At 40.0% G+C, this 25,461-nt stretch overlaps 1 protein-coding gene across 2 annotated transcripts in view; it reads right to left on the bottom strand.

The window, feature by feature from the left end:
- Positions 1 to 25,461, bottom strand: part of ldlrad3 (low density lipoprotein receptor class A domain containing 3) — a 92,151-nt gene that overhangs the window by 33,221 nt on the left and 33,469 nt on the right. For both annotated transcript variants that reach the window (XM_053515675.1, XM_053515685.1), the window contains exons 2-3: positions 21,224 to 21,370; positions 4,114 to 4,239 (exon numbers count right to left, since the gene is read on the bottom strand). In XM_053515675.1, coding sequence (XP_053371650.1) covers positions 4,114 to 4,239; positions 21,224 to 21,370 — 273 coding nt within the window. The remainder of the gene's footprint in view (positions 1 to 4,113; positions 4,240 to 21,223; positions 21,371 to 25,461) is intronic.

Raw genomic sequence — 25,461 nt, 5'->3', positions numbered from 1 at the left:
ATGTGTCATTGATCTCTCAGCATTAAACTGCCCTCTCATCCAGCACTCACACAGCTTATTAAAGCCATGAAAGGCACCTAACACCATGCACAATTCTCAGGTCTGACGGGCTGGTTCACTTCAATTCCAACGTAGATCAGCTTAGAAATATGACCCATAGTTTATATGTACTATGCATAACAAAGATACATATTGCAGTTCTTTTGTGGTCCAGTTTTTGCATTGCCACACAGACACTTTTTTTTTTTTTACATTTATATTAATTGATGTTTGGCACAATGTTGCCGTTCCTCTCGAATCCTATAGATGGTGTGCTCTACATTATTCACACACTGGCAGCAGCACATCCAGTGTGGTAGGACAGAATTATTTGCCAGAATTGGTAATGAAATATATAATAATAATAATAATAATAATAATAAATTGGAATATTGATTAAATCATGATATTTGGAGAATCATAACACAAACTCAACTGGCGCCTAGGTATCGTGATAATATCATATCGGGTGGTCCCTGGTTATTCCTATCCCTAAACAATAAATACTGATTAATAAAGCAGAACAAGTGATTTACATAGGAAAGAACAATTTCAGCAAGTCCTTAAGGGTTCATTGCATAAGTTTAGACTTTTTATTTTTAAGATTAGCTCTCTAATTGTTAAAAGGGGTTTGATGTTTTAAATAAATCCCACGCATGCTCATGAAGCTCCACCCTAAAGACGGTTGCCTGTAGTGTGTCTCTAACTGAAAGGAATACATGCACTTTGGCCCAGAAGACAGTTTTTCAAAAGTGCTATTGCCAGGGCCATGGCTTACAGTAACTCAATGTTTTTTAAACCATCAACTACATACACTACTTTAGCTTTAGCTGGTTCACAGGTGAAAATGATTCCTCACGCTCCCAGACGCACTCTTACACAATTCGAGGCCTTGAATATGTCGGTGCATTCACAGAAATAAAAAAAAGAAATCCATATATAGGAAAGCCTGGTCATTCAGTACACTCAGTCTTAGTATTAGGTAAATACAACCTCACATGAACATCATCATATACCTTTTTTTCCACCATGATCTTATTTATCTATTTTAGAGAACACTGAAGCAAGAATACGGTCTGCAAAACTGCATCTGAACAAAGCAAATGACAAATGAGACCAAAGTGGAGAGGTTTGGCCTCAATGCCCAGCGCCATGTTTGGTGAAATTGAAACGGCATTTCAATAGAAACCCCTCTTAACCACCAGAGTATTCTAGAGGCAAATTAGACTTATTTTGTCTAAAGCTTGGTTAGATTTGGGTTATGCAACAGGACAGAAAATTCGAAGTGCCCCAGTAAATCTACCTCAGAATGACTGAAAAAAGAAAGAATCAGGGATTTGGAATGGCCTAGTCAAAATCCAGACCTCAACCCAAGTGAAAGGCCGTGGCAGGACCTTAAGAGAGCTGTTCATAAGCGTTCATAAAATTTCAATGAATTGAAGCACTGTTGTAAAGAAGAATGGGCCAAAATTCCTCAAAAATGATAAGAGACTGATAAAGTCACGCAGCAAAGTTATTGCTGTTAAAGTGGATCTACAAGCTATTGAACCGTTATACTGTAGTATTACCCATGTGGGTTTTTTTTCTTTTGGATTCATTTTTGTTAAAAGAAAATAGTGGCATGGTAAAAAAAAAAGAAAGTTATTTGTCATTTTCACAATTACTTTATTTATTGTATAAAAAAAAAAAAGAAAAAAAAAAGCTGGCTCGCACACAAACAAGAAAACAAAAATTAGATACCATTTTACATTTAAACAAATCCAACTTTCAGTCACTGCTCTTTTAATTTAAAAGAAGTAAACTGATGCGGAATTATCTAGAGGACAGATCGAGGCAATCACACAGCGGAGCTTTCTGCCTGCTTCAAGCACATTTCTGTTTAACAGGTTAGATTAGATCTGAGCATACATGATGCCCTGCAGGCTACACCCAACAGTTCTCCCCGTGTGATGGGATTTGCTTTATTAAAATCACAGAGCCTGAGCAGCTAGACTGGATTGTAAGGATTCTAGGCTGGAGATGATAGAATAGAAAAAAAAAAAAAAGATCCAAAACTATGAATTACGACTGAATGAGAACAGAGAGTACTTTGATGCACTCCGGCACATTTTCAAGCATCACATGTTCCTTCCATTTAATTATCAAAGTGCCTTGTGAGAGTATAGCTATTGTAAAAAAAAAGTTGCAAATTTCACTAACTGCCAAGTGTAGTCATTTTATTGCAGCTAAAATTAGACAATATTCACTGTTGGTAACAGAAACCATCCAATCATTTGCACCTATTGATGTACAGTACTGTAGGTGCTTCTGGAACCATTTGCTCATTTTTATCCTGAAGAGATCGGGGGGAGTTGAGTAGGAGAATCAGACCTGTGGGGGTGTCAACTAGTCGAGACAGAAAGTCAGGAAAGCACACCTGGGCCCGCTGCATACCCTACTGCGTGGCCTGGCGTGTGGACCGTGACAGCTGTGATTGGTCTAGATGGTAGCAATACGTCTTTCCAGCTTCTTCTATGGATATACGGCCTCCATTTTAAATCGAACTGAAATCAAACAAGTCCATAAACTTTTCTTTTCGTAACTTTAATTAAAGTAACGTAACAGTTGTTCAACATCTGTTAACTTCAACTCCAACAAGTTGAACTTTTGCACAGTTGCACATAAACTCAATTGCAGATACACATCATAAACGAAGGGTTCATTTGCAAATACAGATATCTCCATTTTACTCAACTGTCATGAATCATACTTAATTATACACCCAAGGACATATCAATCGAACTGGTGTGGGATTGTTTGAATTAAGTTGATACAACTCGTCTGATTATCTGCTTTTGCAAATGAACCCTTCAAATGCTCAGAACTTGCGTAGCCTACAGTCTAGGCTCTAGATGGACTTAACGCAGAAGCATAAATCAGCCTAAATTTAGTTTCTTCCGGCTCCGGGCTGTATGGTCTGGATTCTATGTACAGATGCGTGTGGCATTTCTGGGATTTAAATTTGTGATACAGAGAAAGTTTTTTCTGTTGAGCCTAGATAAGATAAATGGTAATAGCATCCTTACACTATGAAATAATGAATTTTCCTGTGACTGACAGCATCCAAGGTCAGAGTCTGATCAGCAGCACATGGAGGCTCTAAGAGATTGCTGAGGTTTTAGGACCCTATTGAGAATGGATTCATATGAGTGCATGTCAAAAATTGGTACATATTGGATATTTTACTATAAACCACCGTGATCTGTTGATAGAAATATAATTAGAAGGTTATGAAGTGAAGCGCAGTTTGCCACATAAATGAAACAGACCAAAAATGTCATGTCCTGTTTTGGCAGAAATTATGAAAAAGAAAGTAACTAAGTTGACTATTATTTCTGAACTAGTGGCTCACTAGTAAAAATCCTTTCATTTCAATCCTATCATAAATGAAGATTAAGATTCAATGATTTGTCATGTACCCTACACCACAATAAAAAAAAAAAATTCCCCACATATCCCAGTTAGGAAGCTGAGGTCGGAGCGCAGGTGTAGCTGTTTGAGCCACGACTGTCCTGCCGTGCAGAGCAGCAACACTGTTTCATCACTCAAGAACACCGCTCAAAACTAAGAATCAGGACACTGTTTCGCCTTTGATCTAAAAGTTCAAAACAAAGCACACACAAAGCAATGTAGAAAAGCCTGAACAGCTCTGCTGTCCTCTCTGAACTCGCTCGGTCGTGGTATTTCTTGAAGAAAAAGAAATAAAAGATTTTCAGATCAGACAGTGGGTGAGACAGGCTTGAAGGATTTGCTCCAGCAGCGGTTTCATTTTTCTTTTTTATTTGTGTAGCACTTTTACATTTCTGCCATTTGGCAGATGCTTCAATCCAGAGCGGCTTACATTCATCTCATCCTACATCTGAGCAGTCAGAAGCCTGGCGGTAATCCAAAGTCTTGAATACTGAGCTAACCCCTTGCCCAAAGTTAAGCTTTTAATAATGGCCAATGTGGCAAAGCAGCTTTACAGAAATAATATACATTCCATGTATACATTTTATATTGAAACTTTTATCCCTCATTCTGGCAGATACTCACTGCAGTTGTCTTCGTCGCTTCCATCGGGGCAGTCGCGGAAACCGTTGCAGCGGAAGCGGCCGATAATGCAGTGGACGCCATTAGCACAGCCGAAGAATGTGGGAGCGCATTTTGACTTCACCTTCGCTAAAAGAAAGAAAAAAATGAGAGGAATGATAAAGCCAGTGAGACAGTATCTACCAGAAGCATCTACGTCCAAAATTCAAAAAATGAATACAAAAGACATGTATTTATTTATTTTTTTTTGGTCAATGAGCCTAATTTAGTCGTGTCCAATTCCTCCCCGTCACTAGGGGGCTCCCACATTAAGGCTACTACTACCATTCAGTCGGGAGGGCCGAAGACTATCACGTGTTTCCTCCGAACCGCGTGACGCCAGCCGATCACATCTTTTCGAACTGCTTGCTCATGCATTGTTAGGGGCGGAGTAACACACTCGGAGGAAAGCGCTAGCCGCTCCATCCACGTGCGCGAGCTTACAGACGCCCCTGATTGGCTGTAGAGCCGTGATTAATGTGGGAGCACAAAGTACCTCTCATCCCTCCCCCCTGAGAGAGCTCGGCCAATCAGCTCTCTCTAGACCTCCGGCTGTGAGAGGTAACAGAATCACCCGGAGATCGAAAACTTTGGCCGATCTCTGGATGATAGGCCGAGCACTTTACCACTGAACCACTCGGAGGTGACATGCAATTTTTTGCATGAGACAAAAAACAACCATAAAAAAACTTTACATGTCTATCCCAATACTGTAACCTGCACAAACATTTATTTACATCTACATTTGAGCATTTGGCGAACGCCCTTATCCAAAGCGACTTTCATTACAATTTTTATTATTATTATTTTTTTTTTTACACCTGAGCAGTTGAGGTTTAAGGGCCTTGCTCAAGGGTCCAACAGTGGCAAGTTGGCGGTGCTGACGTTTGAACCTATGACCTTCCGATCAGTAATCCAACACATTAACCACTGAGCGACCCCTACTTATTACAACAAACAGTTATTACATTTCAGTACAAAGCAAAAGACACAGCAAATAGCATGAACTATATTGTTGATATTAACTAAATATTATATAACTATTGGCATGAGGCCACTCGAACCATGTACACACATGAAGCTTTCGATGTCTTCCTTAAAATCCTGCCCAACATTTCTCTTGATGATCTTTCATAATTACAGTTTGTTTAAATGATCTTGGTCTTTTAGAAGCTTGCATTTGAGCAGTCAGCCATGATCTGATTTGCAAGCGCGCCCTTAAGGAGTTCTCTTCTGCAGACAAGTACAAGAACTCATTTCTGTGATTATAGTTCAGGAACTAAAATTACCCTTGGCACCTCTTTAAAGTCCACAGGTTCCTGTAGCATAACTAACATACTATGACTACAGAATTCCGATTGAAAAGCAGCACCAACCAAGCATTTGACATGCAAGATCCACAAAGGACGTGGAAGCTCGAAGGAATTTACAGTGCTTGCTTTTATGCTGCTATGCTCCAGTGAGAGAAAAAGTGGCCTCTGTCAGAGAATAAAGGTGGCTGGATTTATTACTTTGCTCGTGATTGCGCAAGCTAAATGCATTGTCTCACCAATTAAACTGGAAACAGGCTAATAAGTAAGACAGATTTGTGTCGCTCTAGCATCTGGCACATAAATCTCAGATGGAGAAGGGGGTACCGAGGCCTGAGTAAGCAGCTTGTATAGATTCTGATGGATATTGATATCCTAAACCCACATCAATTAAACACCAATCCAGCAAGCACCCAAAGCTGGCAGTGCATGGGCCCGTCAATACCTTGATGTAAACGCAAGGAAAGATCCAACAAGATCATGCTATAACAGCATGTACACAATCGATGCTTCAATATGTAAACAGCTTTGATGACAGATTTAAATCTGTCATCTGCTTTGATTGTGTTAGTTTACCTAAGCACTTTTCCACTGGCCATTCCGCAGCGTACCTGAGCACCATGACGGAGCTCTGTCAGACAGAGTGGACGTTCATTCCCCATCACTGTCTCTGCAGCCTATGGCATAAACAAAGACATCATCCACAAGGTCTCAGAAAGATGTCTGCCGGAAAACATGGGTAATGACAAATAGCGAACCGGCGGGAAAGGTCACACTGCGAGTTGCACGCAATCTGTGTGCCGGGCCACAAGAAAGAGAGTTTACCTCTGAAACAACTGCTGCCTTTTTCCTCCTCATTTCTCAAAAAGAACATAGAAGAAAAAGAAAAAGAGAGAGAAAGAGAAAAAAGGGGAAATTGTCCACTATTAAAACAGATAGATGTCTCTTTACAATAAATGTGGCTTTTTTTTTTTAAAGTTCACTTTAAAAAATGAGAAACAAAGAAGAAACAAAAGAGAAGAATAAAGAAAGACACAAAGAAAACCCTAAATTTCTCTAAAGTCAGGCCTTGGCTCATATGTGCAGTCTGTAAATCTAAATATTTTAGAAAATTTTGTGCACATTGCAATTTAATTTACACTGTGTGGTTACAAGAAAAAGAATGTCTTGCCACAAAACGAAAACAAAGCAAAAAAAAAAAAAAGATTTATGCATGCCTGTAAATTAAAAATATCACCATGCACTAAGGGGATGAAGCCAAGTAATTTTCCCTCTTCTATTCTCTCCCTTTCCTTTGTGCACTACTTCAAAAATAACAGCCGTGGTAACGACACACCGTGGTGGTCTGCTGCGGCAAAAACCTCTCTGTTTCTGCTTTAATGCTTTTCTTTTTTGCCCTTGAACAAATATGAAATTTAATTAAAAAGAAGTAATAAAGCGGTGGAGGATGGGTCAGGCCTGAACCGGTGCACACCAACAATGCTACTGTTCTCTTTTTCTTTTCCGGCCTTATTCAGAGCCTCTGCGTGATTTGCAGCTGGGCGTGCAGGCACATGAGCCGTGACCATTCTCACGCTGGCTCTAAAGTAGGACTCATGCTAATTTCATGGATGCTGCATATAACAGGCAAAGAGCATCCACAATGATGGCAGTTTAATAACACTTTATACACTGAGGCTTAGATTTGAGTGGGAAAACGGGAAAGACGCGGAGAGGGAAATAATATTCATGGACATTGTTTTGTCAAGTTTCTTCCTTCTATTAAGAGGTCACGCTTTCAGAGGCATTTTAGTCACACATACTGTCTTTCCACGTTGTCTCCTCATCCCCACTAACTCCTTTGTTTAACTCTTAAATCCGGGCCAAGTTTTTTTTCCCTCCATCCGCTGAGCTGAAACGAGTTGTTTAGAGGAACCCCAGCGCCTGTATCCAGCTTCAGTTACAGTTTATCCTTTGTACTAATGAAAACAGGGTCACATTGCAGGCACACCAAATCCTTAAGGTATGCACAGCCCGAAACAAAGGAGACACACACACACACAAACACACGCACGCAGACACTGCCCAATACCAACTCTACTAAAACCATGACTCTGATTGGTCAGAAAGTGTTGATTGCAGCTCTGACAGTAACGACAGCCACAATTCAAATCATAGTGGTTCATCAAGGCGCTCAATCTAAAGCTTTATCATTTCTATAGTAACAGCTTACACAGAGACAGCTGTGGTGGTGCGGAACATAAACAGATTGAAAAATGTGTGTAATTGTTGATACGCTGACATTTTTCTTTGATGAGCCATTAAGTCAGTTTATTTATAGCAGGCATCATCAGCGTCAGCACTTCATAACACTCTGCGATTTTCAGTTTTTAGATTTTATACGTCTTCTGACCTGATATGGATATGGATTCTTGGTGATGCAAAAATGAATAAATAAATAAATAAATAAAATAAACAACAATAAACTTAGATTTTTTTTTTTACTTCAAGAAAGTAGAAATTAAAAGCTAATGAGGTTTACAGCTGCTGTAACATAAGTGATTTAGGAACAAACTTGTTCGGTCAATGATGGTCCATAACATTAAATTTAAATAGAAATGGTCTTGCAGTGACATGGCGTGCATGTTCTGGTTACGAAGATAATTACAATAAATATTGCAATCACAGTCACTCGAACCTGATAACTGGTTGTGCCTTGACAGCAACAACTGAAATCAAGTATTTGTGATAAGTCATTCACATCGCTGTGGAGGAATTTTGGCCCACACTTCTTCGCGGGATTGTTTTAATGAAATCACATTGGAGGGTTTTCGTGTATGAAAGATCCTTTTTGTAACCTTCATTTCTTTTCAAAATCATTGAAATTTAAGTGTAATGGTAGGGTTCGCAAACTGGGAGTCATTTCATACTTTATAATATAAAATACTAAAAAGGTTAAAAAAAATAAAGTGTATCCAAAAAAAAAAGGGAAAAAAAGAAGACAGTGTCGTGATATACAGTGCTGTAGGGGCATTGGTGGCTCAGTGGTAGGTGTCTCGCCTGCCATGCAGAAGGCCCGGATTCAATCCTCAGCCCATGCCCAAACCCCAGCCACTGGATACAGTGCCGGTCTTAAGCCCGAATAAAATGGGAGGGTTGCATCAGGAAGGGCATCCGGTGTAAAACCTGTGTGAGACGAGCTTTCTTTTTAGTCAGGAGTGGCTTTCGTCTGGAACACTCCCCTGAATGTCATTTTTGCCATTCAGTCTCTTTCTTATTGTTCAATCATGAACACTGACCTTAGCTGAGGCAAGTGAGGCCTGCAGTGTTTTAGATGATGTTCTGGGTTCTTTTATGAGCTCCTGGATGAAACGTCGTTGTGCTTTTAGAGTAATTTCGGTGAGTCGACCACTTCTGGGAAGGTTCCTCACTGTTCCAAGCTGTCTCCATATGTGGATAATGGCTCTCACTGGGGTTCCCTGGAGTCCCAAAGCCACAGAAATTGTAGAATGTAGTACAACAGTAAATTGGGTCATTGGGGTGTTTTCAGGCCCTATGATGTTGGAGCCAGTTTTACAACCCAAATGATTCCACACGCAACATTCACACAAAGATGCCATAAAAATGAATGTGGAAAGAAAGATTTAATGTTATTTCATGTCACTTTGAGTAATATTTTAAAAATTAATTTTAAGAGCTATAAAAGTGTGGTGAATATAAAACAAAAGGACAAGTTTTACTCTCCTTTTCACAGACAAGCACAACACCACTGCATAAATTTCATATCATTGATGCTGGTGGCAACACTGTTAGTCATATTACCACACACAGAAAACGCTGACCCATGTGGCATACTTGTAAGAAAATGGCATACAATATGGTAGCCTTTATTCTGCCTGGTGGGTAGCTGTCCCCATTTTTTATTGGATTTTATTTCTAATAAATAAATTAATTAATTAATTAATAAATTTCTGCTCAGTAAGTTGGAGCACTTTTTTATTTTAAGATTAATTTTCATTGTCAGAATGACCCGTAACTTGGTGCATTTTTGGTGAAAATGTCAAAATGACTTAAAAACAAATGTTTTATTATTATTTATAACGACTGTCGCATTTACAGTGAAAGCAGTAAGGCTTAGTAAAACATCATCGGTGCATAAATATTCAAAACTAAAGCATAATAAAAGCTTAATAGAGTCTTAAATTTTTTTTAAATACACCTTGCCTTGTGATTTTTTGCCTTAAAAACTTAAGATTTGCCAAATCGAAATTTTGAATTGAGTTTGTCAGCGAAAAGACTCGTCAGGAAAGCCAAGCCAAGTGAGCTTATGTATTTATTTATTTTTTTTATTATTTTGCGCAAGATTTAGTGTTAAGATTTAAGAAAATATTATAAGGGATATCAGCAAGAATAAAACAGAGCTACCTTCAGTTTTGTTTTAAAGCAGCCGGTGCCAAGAGGAATCATAAGGTAAGGGTAAGAAAGGTTAAATGTCTATTTATTTCAGAATGTAGTCCCTTTACATGTCTTTGCAACATGTTTTGATTGTTTTTATATGCAAAAACTCAATTATAGTGTTGGACATTGGTAATTGGACACCCAATTTTTGGGTGGCTGGAATGGATCATCTGCATTTACATTATTTCCTATGGGAAAATGCCTTCTGCAATACGTAATTTCGCCTTAAGAACTCGCCTCCGAAAGAGATTAAATTCATATGTGGTGGTACTACTGTAGTAGTATAATATATACAGAGAAGAAAAATTGAGTATTAAGAAAGATTCATTACTTTTTCTTTTTTAAATTGTAACATAAGTTAAAAAATGCCAAATAAGTTTTCCTAAAGCTGTTCACGTATGTATTTACGATTATAAATTGTGGCCACATAAATAATTCACATCAATATGTTTGTCCAGGGCAGCCTTACATACAGTAATATGGTTAAACTGAACATCTTTTCAGTTGGGTAGTGTTAGACTTTACAGTATACTCTCATGCTATGACTAACAGTGAGGAATTTCAATCCACCTCTCCCCCATCACCCAGAAGATTGTTCCCTTTATAGCATGCCTTCTCTCCAGGTACCTTTCTCATGTCGTCTCAGAGAGTTTTGTCTCACCGCTGTCGCCCCTGGCTTGCTCATTATGGTTTTAAATCTGTAACCGTAAATCTGTAATCCGTAAAGCTGCTTTTTCTTGTGTTGAAAGCACTGCATAAATAAATCTGATTAGAAGTGCACAAGGCCTATACTGGGAGGGATGGTTCCAGCTCACTCACTGCAGGAATGAGAGATAGTAGGGGGTGGGAGTGGGAAAAGAATGATGGAATGTATAGTGGAAGAGATGAAAGGTTGCTCTGACCTCGGGAAAGCACTCCTATAGGGAGAGAAATCAATAGGTAATGGAGCCTGTGTGAAAGCCAAGAGGGCATTAGGAACACGGACAGGTGGGCAGAGAGAGCCGGCTAAGCAATCCTTGCTTCTTTGACCTTCACCTTGATCAGCATTACAATAACATTCCATCACATATCTGTGCTAAGACTTGGTCTTGCTCACTTTTGTAAAATATTCTGATTCATGCGGCATCACTGATCAGGCATTATCAACAGATATCTCATTATTTTATATAGTCTGTTCGAATGGTATCAATTACTCAGCCCCCCTGTAGAACAAGGTTGTTTAAGTAGCAGATCTGTGCAAATGGATATCCTCGGCAGAATTAAGCAGCAGGAGATTTGAAAGAGAATAAGGAAGATGAAATATGCAGCAGCGCTGTTCATGTCTCTTAACAGGTTTGCTTCAAGTGAGCTCTTGTGGACAGACCCTCTGTGGGGTGTTGGGGAGAGACGGAGGGAGACAGGGGGTAGCCTGTAAGCTGTGTGAAGACAGGAAGGGGGGGAGACAGAACCGGGTCGATAGTCTATCTCTGCTCTTTAGTATTAATTATAGCAGCTTATTGATCAGCCATCCATTAAGAGTCTCGCCATGTGATGGCACTCTGCTAGTAAGACACCTGCCCCTCTCTCTCTCTCTCTCTGCCTTTAACTCAATTGAGCAGTCAGTTCAAATAGAGATACAGGGAGCACCTTCTCCACACACCTCTGAACCTCTGAGCTAGCTGCTTATATGAAGAACATGCATGCAGCGGTCAGATTTAAAGTCGCTGTCCGTAGCCCATTCGCCAGGCCCTCTGCTCCTTCCTATTGTGGACCAGCAACAGTTAAAGACCATTGATGTGTGACTGATCATTCTTAACACCAAACTGCAAGGGTAATGTGTGATGTACGGGTAATAGTATGTCATACGGAGAGGCATTTCTAGTTTCGAAGGAAATACACCAGCCAAAACAGCAAGTTTTATGAACTTACAATGTAGATCTACCACACATGACCGAAGCTAAACACTCTAAAGGCGCACCTTTCATTTTTACAGAGAACACTTACGGCAAACACTCAAATGATATTTTCTTTCATTGTATTTTTATGGTCCCAGCACTGTGTGTGTCCAGATCCCAGATTTTGTACTCATGTGATTTCCAGTCCTTTCCAGATTTAGTCTCCACTTGCTATTTTTATATCCTCCGCTCTTCTCACATTTTTGAGTCAAGAGAGATGCTCAAATAAGATTTGATCAAAATGTCAGGATATCCAAGATGGTAAGGAATTTTTTTTTTCTTTATTGCCATGACAAGGTGATCAGTTAACACCTCACCCAGCATGGCATAATTGCATATTACATTGTACACTGTGGTCCAGAGCTCACGTGGGTTTAATAAGCCATAATTAAATTTACTATTAAAACCTGATTGTTACAGCCCAAGTGGAAATAGACAGTGAGAATAAAAAAAAAGCAAACTTTATAATACTTCTGCCCTGATGAATCAATAACCGATCATGCTTAAAAGGAGGCATGACACCAATATGCATGCAAGACTACGCATGTACTTAAATCATGCACATTCCCTTAGGAAATCACTGTCCCATTTAATTGGCTTGAGATTTTTCATACTTCCACAAAGTTCATCAGATTTTGGCAGCATGATGATTCACAGTCCCTGGCACACCCTTGGCACTTGGGCATGCCAACCATTGCTTGCGGATACATTTCAAAAATATATAATCATCATCTTCATAGAAAAATAATCAAATGAGCACACAATGTAAAATATGTCAATAATATGGGGAAAAATGGCAGCATATCAAAACATTACCATAAATATTATTATGGTATTGAATTAAACGATTAAAACATGCTTGAGCTACAGCGTTCCACAAATGCCCTGTTTATTCCTTGCCGTACTACACCCTAGGCGCTGTAAGGTAATGGCCCGTAGAGATCTGAAAAATCCCTTTTGCAATATAATGCTTATTACTGTGTCACTATGCAATAAACAAGTGCACTTGGCTGATAATGAAAAAAACAACCAGACAGACTTGTCTATATGTTTGTAGAGTTGTTGAACAATTAATAGCAAGAGAACAGCGGTGTTTACATTGCATGCCTAAGTGCCTGATTTATATTTATATGCTTTTTTTTCAATCCAGTTATTTACATTATCTGTGTAATGTAGCCTATCTCTATAAGCACTGGAATAAACATAAATCTTTCCTTCTACAAAAATAATAAATACATAAATAAGTGGAGAGAAGGAAGATGATTTATGTGAATTTATGTGATTATTAGCTAGCCCAATGTACTTGTGCTGCCTGGTCTCATGGTTTGATTTCCCAGAAAGCTTACTAGGCTTAAACCTGGTCTCTATCACGATGTAAACTACTGTTCAAAAGTTTGGGGTCACTTTCTAACTTCATGATGGTTCCCGATTTTTATTTCTTTCTACATTGTAAAGGAATGCTGAAGGCGTCCAAAAAATACAATAATCTCCTTTGAACAGTTAATGTTGAGATGTATCTGCTACTTATGTTCTAAAGACTTCATAACGCCTCTAATCTGAGGTGCCGTTATTGGTCATTTTTCAGGCTAATAACTCTAAATGAACTTCTCGTCTGCGGCAGAGGTAGGTTTTGGTCTCTGACATTCGGGTCTGTAATGTCAGTGTCGGTAGCGCAGTGGCTTAGTAGATAGCACTGTTGCCTTACAGCTCCAGAGTTTGATTTCCACCTCGTGTTTGTGTCAAGTTTGCATATTTTCCCTGTGCTTGGCGGGTTTCCTCCAGGTGTTCCGGTTTCCTCCCAGAGCCCAAAGACATGCAGATAAGGCTCATTGGTGTTTCCAAATTGCCCGAAGTGTGTGAATAAGTGTGTGTTCCGGGCGATAGATTGGCGTACCCCACCTCCAGGAGTCTCCTGGGATATACACCAGGCTCCTTGTGACCAATATTATACAGGATAAAATGATCTAGATGATAAGCAACTGAGTGAAATGTCAGTGTTGGTTATCAGTTATTTGAACATCACTTTATGAAGCATAAACCACAGGAAATTTCATGGCATTACCTCATTTGCAACAGAAGCACTGAACGAGCTAACGATATCTCTAGCATGCACCAACAAATCCAAGAGGAATCAAATATTTTTTTCACTGTCTGACTTAATCACATTATGATGACAAATTAGACTGTAGATTAAAATCTTTATTACACGATTCAATTTAATTTTCACATGCTCGTTTCTCTTTCAAATAACAAAGTCCACCACAACATACTGTATAAGAAAATAATCAGCGGGAAAGTAGCTATTAATTACTAGGTTACTCTTTGATTTGTGTGACTAAGAATCAGGTGATCTGTAACCATCAAATATTATTTCTGTAATTTTCTGAAATACACTTTGATATGAATCAATTATCAATGAAAGATACATAGTATGCAACTGTATCTTCCGCCATCCACTGTTGTGCCTGATGTTGTGGTAGTGATGTGTCAGTAAAACCTAAAGATGGTGGTCGAGTAGGTAGACAGGACAGCCTGAGGAATACATGCTATTCTAAAAAGTGTACGGCTACGAAAAAGCGAGGCAGCTCTCTCCTGCTTTCCGTCCTATTTATGTCAGAGTAGACTGCTGTTGCTTCTGAACCTTTGCTACCAACAATCAACTTTATTTCTGCTTTTATGCAAATTAATGCGTTCTCCCCTGCCTGATTTCTCCCCTAGTAACCAAGTCACTGACTAATGTTTTAGTGATGATGTGTGTTGAGATGTGGGTTCTGTCCTTACAGTATATCTCACATATGGGATATGATTGGAGTCTGCAGAGCACTATGTATGTGATGCTAGCAGGTGTTTTATGCTTTGCGCCTGGTTTCTTCAGTGGTTACACATATCTACACAAAGACTGTCATCACTTTACACTAATTAATCAGGGGAGTAGGCCATGGTAGAATGAATTTATTGTTTCTACATGATACCAGCCTTTCACGATATCCAGTAACATTGTCTCCTATTATATGAAAAAACTGACCCACCAACATTGAATTATTATTCTTTTATTTATTATAATATATTATTCATTAATTATTCAAAAATTTTCTCGTCAGACAATCAGCATGTGCAGATATGTGCAGATGTTTAGCAGTTAATATTTAGCACAGATGTTTTGAACTCTCCAATATTACATGACCATGTCCTGAAGCCCCGCCCCTTCCCCCATCGAGCTCAACTCGATTTGCCTGAGCTCACTTGGTGCACTATATTTATGTCGATGTAAGCTGAGCATACTTTAATAATCGGAAATAAAATCTATTTATTGAAAATAAAAAAGCAAGTGGGATAAACAATAAAACAAATTTATAGACACTTGACACTTTCATTAAATATACTGTAACTGTGAGACACTCACTGCGGAAATACTGAAAAACAACACAGATCCCCAAAAGCAAGCACAGGTTTAAGGAAGGAATAGATTGCTGATCATATACAACTTTCTTGCAGTATTTATTGCCTAGTCAGAAATAACAAGAATTACAGCAGAGAGAAACGAATTCTCAATATTACTATCGCCTGATCATCATCTGTCTGAACTTTCATTGAGTTTAATGAGTAAAGCATCACATGCTATGCGTTTCGAATGTTTTTGGCTGTTACTGCTTCTGAACCGCGTAGAAATGTTTTGATCCAAGCTGCAGGTTTCACATGCAAAAGCTAACTAGAGCGAAAAGCTCATTTCTATGGTAACAATTAATGTCTATAATTAATCGTTCACGCATGAGGGGAAAAGCACTCTGATTCGGGGCTAGGTTTACCTGTGGTCTTAGTAAATCTCTTAACTTTATAAAGGGTTTCGAATGACTAAACTGGGCTTAAATGGAAGACGGAAAATAAAAAAAGGACATGACATCATGCTCCTCATCCACACTATGCAAAGACACTTAAAATGTTTAGATTTGTGAAAAGATTGAACATTGTTTTCAGGATGTGTTTCAGGATCTGTTGTATAATTTGGATAACAGTAATATATAAATGCAGGGCCAACACTGAGATACATTATGCTCTATTGTGACATCGCTGTGGTTATGAAGTTAAGTTTAAATCATACATTTATATGAATTTGTATTTCAAAACATGAAATCAAGTAAGAACCCCAGCTCTGCTAGCACGGCTAAAAACTCCACTGCACACACACTTGACGTAATAGACACACGAAATACACTTCCGCGAATACGATTCCGCGTTGAGCTCTGAAGCTTTAACATGGAAATGCACAAGCCCAATACACAACACCTTCACACGCTCGAGCACACACACACACTCGCACTCGTCCAGATGACTCTCGGTAGATATGACAAATTTATGAGGTGATCATTTTACAAGGCACTAACTAGACTCTTACATGCTAATGAAGTCTCATGAGCTAATGAAGTCTCATAAACCAACTGATCACCTGTGCAGCGTTTTAAGTTTAATATTAATATTCATTAACCATGGCTTTGATGATTCTCATTACAGGGTGCTCATGGTGGAAATAAGTCCTGTGGAATTTATAAATGATGAATGTACTCGTTATACGCTTTCTAATTAATCTGTATATTTTAAGCCTAATACATCAATCTTAATGAAATGTGTTCTTGAAGAGGCCGATGAAAACCATAGGCAGAACTAATTGGATTTAACTAAAAAAAAAAAAAAAAAAAAAAAAAGTGATGAAGTTTTACGTGTGTGTGGGCGTCATGGTGTTTGTCCAGCTTTGAACTCCAGAAATACTGAAGATAATCCCTTGAAGAATCAGATAAAGCGCCTTAGTCTTTTCTCTCGCAAAGATTTAACAAATATTTCCTCCATCGTAAGCAAGACATTTGGACCTGATGACCTTTTATCCCGGTGTTACCGGTGTCAGCATTCCTGGGAGTATGGCTTAATCCTCTCAAGCCCCAAAAAAAGACCTTACACTGTTAAAAAATGCTGTGTGGAATCCAACGCACAACAATGGCGATACACTTTGCTGTGAATATGCAGCATAAAGATTTTAGAAGCAAGATCGAATTAAACGTGACTTTTGCAATAGTTAGATCAGCCTTGACATCTCATTAGAAAGCATAATTAAACACAACCTATTCAAAAGTCTGACGGAGACACGGCAGCTGAGGTGCGTTGATGAGTTGCGGGTTCACACAGATATGAAATCTGACATGTGATGAAGGTGACACTTTAAGCTCGACAGCTGGATCTCTTTAAACCAGTAGCTTACTGCGTGGTATTTGATACTCACTTTTCTTAGTATTCACTGCACAAAGCTTTTGGCATTTTAGACTGACGGGTAGAAAACACACAAAGCAAAGAACAACCGAAGAGAACTTTGTTTGCAAGGTTGAGAGACTTTTTTTTTGGGGTGTTTTTCTTTCAGGAAGTCAGGTTGCTGAAAGTCGACTGCATTTCAGGGCTTATGAGAAGCTCTCGGGTGAGCTTTCTGTCTCGCTAGGCCAAGTATAGAACAGATACAGAGCACACGAGCAGAGATCCAGCGCCAAATTACTGTTGCTGCTCGGGGGTGTGCACACGCATAGAAATGATTCACTTTAAAAGTCTCCAGCCTGGGTGTGAAGATGTGGAAAGCATTTACCATGCACTGTCTACAGAGCACCCATGACCTGACCGGAACTGGGCCTTATTAAAATAGTCTATAAAAATAAACAACTAGCGAAAAATCTGGTGATCAGTCCGGATCAAATCCTCAACGTTTCAGTACATCTTGTTCTCTATGATAAAAAGTAATGAGAAAACGGTGCTTAAAAAATGAATTAACTGTCATGATGACATTTTGCACGTGACTGTGAATGAGGACTGAATATTTGGCACATTTTGTTCATCAACCATGTTCTGTAATGCACTAAAAATGAGAAATTCCTGACAGCACAAGCTAAAATTCCCGAAGAATTAAAGCTCCTTAATATTTTATAATCAACCAGGAACCACCCATGCCAAAAAATGGACTGCCTTAATAAAAGTGCAAATCAAATCGATTTTAAATCAAAACTATAATTCCAGAGGTCAGGAATGAATAAATGCTACAGGTAAACCCTCTGTTGAATGCCTGCCTCAACCAAATACATACATCAAAAGCCATGCACACAAAGTCATCCATAGAACTACATTATTGTAAAAAAATGAATAAATAAACGTGCAGATAAAAGGGCAAGGAAAAGAAAGAAGAAGAAAAAAGCCAAGTGGCCGGTACAGTATATGCACACTCATCCTGATTCATTTAACATCTCGGAGTGGCCGCGCTCTCATACATTCCCTTTGGTGGAGTAATTTCCAAAAACAATTTCCCATTAATGAGGCACAGGGGACTGAATTGGCTTTGACCTTTCCTCTTAGCTTTGCATAAATATCCCAATTTGTGCAAGAGGCTTTTTCATCCGTCTCTGCCACTAACTGCGCAGCCTTCTTATGAGGGGACAAGCAGTCAAGTCATTGACCCAACATCAGGAAGCAGAGGTTATTAACAAGCCATAAGAGAATTTCAGCTGCCCGTCAAAACTAAGATCAATGGATAAATTATACAAAGAGCTGCAAGATGCACCTCTTTTATTAGCAGGGCGAACATGAAAAGCTTGTGCATTAGAGGATATGTATGTCTGCTTGTTAATCAGATAGTGGAGAAACACACACAGGTGGATGCTCATTTCCATTTGGGACTAATTTTCGCTTTACTTGTCGCTGTCCTTTCTGTCTTAGAGTGCTCTCGGGAAGAATAGGCTGCTGCTTTTGTGATTGAGTGCCTATTGTGGTTTGCTTCCTCGTCTAAAGCATTTACAAATGAAAAGCCTTGTTAAAAATCTGGCCACCTCTGGCTATGAGCTTAAAAGCAGGAGCTTTACAAAGCAGCAGTTCCCCCACAGGGTAAATGACTGCAGGTAAAGAGAGACAAAGCAAGACTAACTGATCTTACCTCTGGCTCTTTCCCTGTCTTTGCCCTGTGCCACCACTCCCATAAGACCGTACTTTACCTTGGAGCTTATTCGGAGCTTACAGGAAAATTCATTCAGGATACAATGTACACCCACAGTCTCTGTTGGTGGGGAAAAAGAAACAAGTTGGGGGGACTTTTGGGTTTTTCACATCAGGAGAAAAAAAATATCTTTGTTGAGTTTCCCTTTAAAGGGTCTCATGAAGCCAGGGAGAGCAAGGAACCTGCCTCACTTCCAGACACAAGTCCCCAATGATGATCTGGGAAAAGGTTTACAGAACCATTTACTCAAAATACAGTTGTTGTTGGTCTTTCGCCTGTCGCCATAGCAGACCATTCGGTCCGCAGGTTTTACGCCACTTGCCCTTCCTGACGCAACCCTCGCAGTTTATCCGGGCTTGGGAGCGGCACTGCATCCACTGGCTGGCAATTGAACCCAGGCTTTTCGCATGGCAGGCGAAACACTTACTGTACCACTGAGCCACTAGTGCCCATTTACTCAGAATACAGAGGATCTGAAAAAGAAAATCTGTTACAGTAGCATGACCAGTAGAAAAAAAAGGCCAGGTAATAGATTTCCTGTGAAAATTAGCATGCTGAACGACATTCCAACATATTATGTAAAAAATATATTTAAAAAAAATAAATAATTAGCTTTTTACTTAGTACAAAAGTCTTGCCAGGAAGCTATTTATCTCCTGCAGGATCCAAAAAAGCATTGCCTCTATCCAAAACTTTCCAAAAACAAATCCCATACCCGTCCCATTCCGCCGGTCTTACACTACCTGATGCCTACATGTGGGGAATGTTAAAGGAAGGTGTGTTCAACTGTGAAGATCTGCCAAGAACTATGCCTGCATTATGGGAGCAAATCGTCTCATTTTGCAGGAGTCTGCATCAATCTTTTTTCCCCGGGATGTTTGAGAATCTGCATGATATGAACACAGTCTACAGCGAGGCGGTGCACACTATGAACACTTGCATTATGCATACCATGGTAAATCAATGCATTGATAGTGTGTAGGTTAGGGTTAGGGTTATTACAAAAAGTACTTGTCAAAAAGGTTTTAGTCAAGTTCTTGAGGTCCACACTGAACCGCAGAACTTAAATACACCAATCATTGACAAACACAAAGCAAGCGACATGATGAAAGGAATGTAAATGTGACACATGGGGGGCTTATGGGAACTGAAGTACAGCTACACTGTTCCATTTCCCTGACTTTTGTCCTCTTCTAAGGCAAGTCTTGACACTCCTTGGTGTCTTGGACAATCATTTCAATGGAACAATAGTGCACCGATCCCTACAAAGCAATCACAGAACGTGATGTCAGTCATAAAGGCACATAGAATGGGAGAAGTTCTCCGTTCTGCCATAGCAAAGTTTGGATAGCATAGTTCTCCATGTTGCAGGCTGGAGAAGTACCGTGCATCACGCAAGAGCCAATTTTTGATGCCTTGATGATTGATTAAGTTGTTCATATAGTTGGTATCACCTACCCAAAGTGTTCCAAGGAAAGGGAATCAGTGACTTGGTCACAGATGCCCAGTGCTCAGTGATGGGGACGACCGAGTGTAAGTGTTTGGCTTACCTGGGGAAGTATATCTGTATTTATTTTTATCTATGTTTAGAAACGTAGGTCATCATACTGTGAAACCGTGACACCCCTACAAAGCTGTTACTTTGTGCAAATGGGACCTACAGCACCTTGTGTTCTACACCCGTCTACATTCTGTCAGAACACAAAAGCGGCAGGACAGTCTGCCACATTATACAGCGAGATAGCACATAGACAGGGTGCAAAAAAAAAAGAAGGAGAGAGAGAGAGAGGGAGGGAGAGAGAGAGAAAATAGAAGCAGAGTGAAAGAAACGGAGGTGTCTGCAGGCGACAGCAGCACTCCAGACTCTCCAGAGGCGTCGCCCAGGCGCGGTAAAGAGGTTTGGGGGCCAGCAGGGGCTTGGTGGTTTGGCACAGACCCACTTTTCTGCTCTCCAACATCACACAGACTGCATGCTGCTTAATTAAAAAATAAACCCATTCTTGCAAGAAGCAGATGGAGCAGATATGGCAATAGGGGCAGGGGAAACCCCTGACAATGTAGGGAATACAGAACATTATGGGATTTTCCAGAAGGGTGCTAGTTCTTATCCAAGATACAAAATTGTGTCATGTCAACATTCCCACTTCTATCTGCAAAGAAGAGGGAGAGACAAAGAGAGAAACAAATGCTTGAGAGACTAAGACAGGGACGCCAGAGAAGGATCAAAGCAAACATTTTGCCTGCGGCAGTCTCTGTGAGCGGTTATTACCTGCTGCATAACAATCATAACGAGTGCTTTATTCTGGTGCTTTTCGGGCATGGAATGTGTCTCAGATAAGCTTTTGCATGAGCTTGTAATTAAAAAGATTCAGGTGACTTACGACAACCCTTCTCGTCGCTCTTGTCCCAGCAGTCGGGGTAGCCGTCACACTGCCAATTTCCGTGGATACACGAGCCATCGCCACACATGAAGTTTCCCGGGATGTTACACTCGGTGGTGAAGTTATTCCCAGGGAGAAGCTGGCTCTCTGAAAGTAAGAAATCACATTACATTTATTTATTAACACTTAATATACCTTAGGTATAAACACTGGCAATAAAAAAGCTCCAGGATGGTGAAACCCCTAAAGCACTACAAGGATTGTCCAAAATAATAAATGCACACGCTACAGTAGGTAGTCCAATGCACTACAAACACCACTCAGTCCAACAGGAACATCATGAGGATGTACAAGGTATTTCTAAGTTTAAAAGTAAAGTTTAATAAAAAATTTTAAATGTTCTTCATTTATCTTCAGCAACCACTTTATCCTAGTTTGGACTGAAGTGGATCTAGAGTCTACCCTTGGAACACTGAGTAAAAGTCAGCAGTACACCCTAATAGAATAGCAGGTTATTGTCTATTTACCTTGAACACACCTCCTCACTTATGGGACATTCAGCAAAGCTAACTGAACTACTGCGTGTTTTGGGAAACTGGAAGGAAACTAATGGAGACACGTGAACTCCGGATCCAAGCAGGATTTGTGGAGCTGTGAGACGGCAACGCTACCCAGTCCACTGCTGTGTGTCACACTATAAAAACCATATAAAGTCATAAACTGAAATGATATAAAATACGCAATATGATCAAATGCAAACTATGAAAATACACCAGCATACTCTAGATGATCGTCTGACCTGCACATGCGTGTTTATGTTTGATTACGTACTTCACAGTTCAGGTTCGATTAAAAATCAACTGGATGTTAAGTGGTAGCACAGTGTTATGAAGCCTGTCTGCCTTGAGGTAGAAGCTGAAAAACAGGCTAACAAGGTAGCAAACTAAAATTAGCCAAAGTAGCACCGAAATATTGACACTCGTTCCCTCTGGAGGCAGAGCGACAGGCCGGCATGTCTGATGAAATGTCACTAATGTGTGTCACAGCCTGATGGACCAAGAGGACTAATGTTAGTTAAGGAACAGGACAGAAGGAACTTGGGACCTTCGAGGACAGATTTGTTCACATGAGTGTCTTTGGGCATTTGGGAACATCTCCCATTCCACCACATCCCAAAGGTGCTCTACTGGCCTGAGATCTGGTGACTGCGGAATTTAAATTGTCCCATGAATTAAATTGATTTGAACACAGTGAACTCATTAAAGTGTTCAATAAAACAGTCTGAGATGATTTCAGCGTTGTGATTTGGCACTGTATCCTGTGGTCATAAAGGCATGGACATGGTCAGCAACAATACTTGTGGAATTTAAACCTTGCTCAATTGGTACTGAGACGCCCAAAGTGGGTGAAGAAATGATCCCACACACCATTACACCAGCGGCAGCCTGAACGGTTGATACAAGGCAGGATGGATCCCCGCTGACTGTATCCGAATATCACAGCAGAAATCAAAACTCATCAGACCAGGCAACATTTCAGTCTTCTTTTGTCCAATTTTGTTAAGTCCATGTGAATTGTAGCCTCAGTTTCCTGTTCTTAGCTGATAAGACTGACATCCAGTGTGGTCTCTTACTGCTGTAGCACATCTGCTTCAAGGCTTGACATGTTGTGCATTCACAGATTGCTTTTTAGCATACCTCGGCTGTAACAAGCTGTTATCTGCTGCTTTTCTATCAGCTCGAACCAGTCTGGCCATTATCCTCTGACCACTGGCATCGACAAGACATTCTCACTCAGAGAACTGCTACTTACTGGATCCTTTCAGACATATTTTTGAGATGTTTTACTGTATAACCCAGTGAGGACTGTGCATAGAAATTCTCAGATATATAAGGATAAATATTTAGATTAGCCCGTCTGGCACCAACAACCATGGCACATTCGAAATCACATTGCTTCCCTATTCTGATGCTCGGTTTAAATTCCAGAGCTCATCTTGACCATGTCTACACGCCTAAACGCACCGAGGTGCTGCCATGTGATTGGTATTTGAACAGGCGTACCTAATGAAGTGCCTGGGGTATATTGTGGGGAGAAAAATGTGCCTGATTCTCATGCAAGTATCTGAATTGCTATGTATAAAGCATTTACATATTTTTTATTGTCTTTGTAAGTTCGCTATTTATAATCCCCCCAAAAAAGTATGAAGTTTTCATGTGTAAGTGGTTCGAACAATGGGAAATGTACACTACATCGACATTTCCACCATTAAATATGACAACAAAGTAGTAATATAGCAGTTATGTGATACAAATGGTGTGATATACGGGGACAAAAAATATCTTACTTAGTTTTGAAGATTACAAATAACATTTTATTACAGTCGAACATTGCGAGGCCTGAAGCAATCATACTCTATGAGTATAAAACATGCAAAACGTACTAGTTATAACACCAGAAGTTCAGCTGCTGAGTAAATCATGACTTAATGAAATTTTACTTGAACAGACAGAACAGGGAGCGGTTCCTCATTTAGACTGTCTCTACTCCGCCTCTAAGCCCTGAACTCTGCACCAACGTCCTCCTCTGCCCCAAAGGAGCTGATGCAAGACTTTCTTATGCCATGTGCAATAAAAGTAGAGAATGACATGAGGGAATAAGGGAAGACGTAGGCACTTTTATGTGTAGTCTTACCTAATTATTTCTGCAATGTTCCGTTTTAAATCTTACCTCACTCCGGTTTCAGCACACACAAAGACTGTTTAAAAGGAAAGGTGTATAATTGGACGAGTTGCATACTTTCATTAGGAGCCTTTAAAGGTTCCATCAGAAGTGCATCGGAGGTTTCAGGACACTAAGGGGATCTTGGGTACCAATTATTCAGGGGATGGTGAAATGGTAAACAGATGAAAGCGTGCTTAATCAAGATGGGGGCTTCAACAGTGATGAGGATGGTGGAGTTTTCACAGCGCTTGTTGGCGCATCTTGGAACTACTTAAGTTTTAAAATGCTGATTCCGATTTCGAAAAATACTTACGTTTTAATCTTGCAATTGATATGTTAATATATCACCGTCTTTGGAGGCTTCATTTTGTCGTCTTTGTCAGGTAACACTACACCCATGGTCGTTATTTCTGCACTCATTTGTATGGATATAAAAAAAAACAACCCCAGCCTAAACCAGACTGAATTAGTACTGCACTTTGCAGTTGATATGATAATGATATTTGACAGCCACAACAAACTATGAGGTTTTCACTATATTTTTACTTTTTGTGGAAACATTCCAGTAAGCAGAGCTTGTCCTGTGCCACTTTCCATTCCCACACCTCATATTACACCACAGGCCAAATATTACGACTATGGTGCTCATAATATTCTGGCACTTCTTTTTTATTAGGGACGCCTGGAAGTCTGTTGGAAAGACGATAGAAACCAGCCGCAAAGTCTTCCAGTCTGATCCGCGACCATCAATGTGAGCCCTCTAAAGCTACCAAGGGAACCTTCATCATAGAGACTCATCCACTAATACCCTATTAGGAAGCAAGTTCTCCTTCAAAATTAAGATAACTTACTGAATTTTATGACCAAGGTTGGTTTCTCAAGCAAATTTCATCCAGCTACACAGACACAAATGCCAACAGAGAAAAACCAGCTCTGAAAAACACCTGCAGTCCACATGTCTAGCGCACAAACAAAAATCTTACGTGCCCTACCGTAAGGGCTTAAAACTCAGAAAAGCACTGCGACACAAACACAGTGACACTACAGAAATGCAAGTCTCTGTCTAAATCCTTACACAGTAATCCTGCCTTCAGGTAAGGCTTTCTTTCTGCATTCTTTTTTTCTTCACATCAAACTCTCGCTCTCTCTCTCTCTTCGTCCTGTCAGCACGTCTGTAAAGCTCTTTCATCACTTCCAGTGAGACAGCACAAAATAATGGTGACAGAAAGTGGGCTTCTGTTCTGTTTCTCTGCGTGCATATCTGTCTGTGCGTTCCCTGTACTCCACTTTAAGCCAGCGCCATTATCCTGGAAGAACTCGATGATAGTCATTGAGGACCCTCTAATCTCAAACATCTCCCGAACCTACGTAACCAGAAAGGCTTCGTTTCATAACCTGTTGTACTGCTTTCCTTTTCATCAATCCGTGAGGATGAAAGGTAGCATGTGTGAGCATCACTGTCAGCAGCTCAGATGGCCTGGCAGAGCCGGAGCCGACATGGCTGGGATCTGAAG

This window comes from Clarias gariepinus, chromosome 2 (assembly GCF_024256425.1).
Source record: "Clarias gariepinus isolate MV-2021 ecotype Netherlands chromosome 2, CGAR_prim_01v2, whole genome shotgun sequence".
In the NCBI taxonomy this organism is placed as follows: Eukaryota; Metazoa; Chordata; class Actinopteri; order Siluriformes; family Clariidae; genus Clarias; species Clarias gariepinus.
This window is presented reverse-complemented; position numbering and strand designations above follow the sequence as displayed.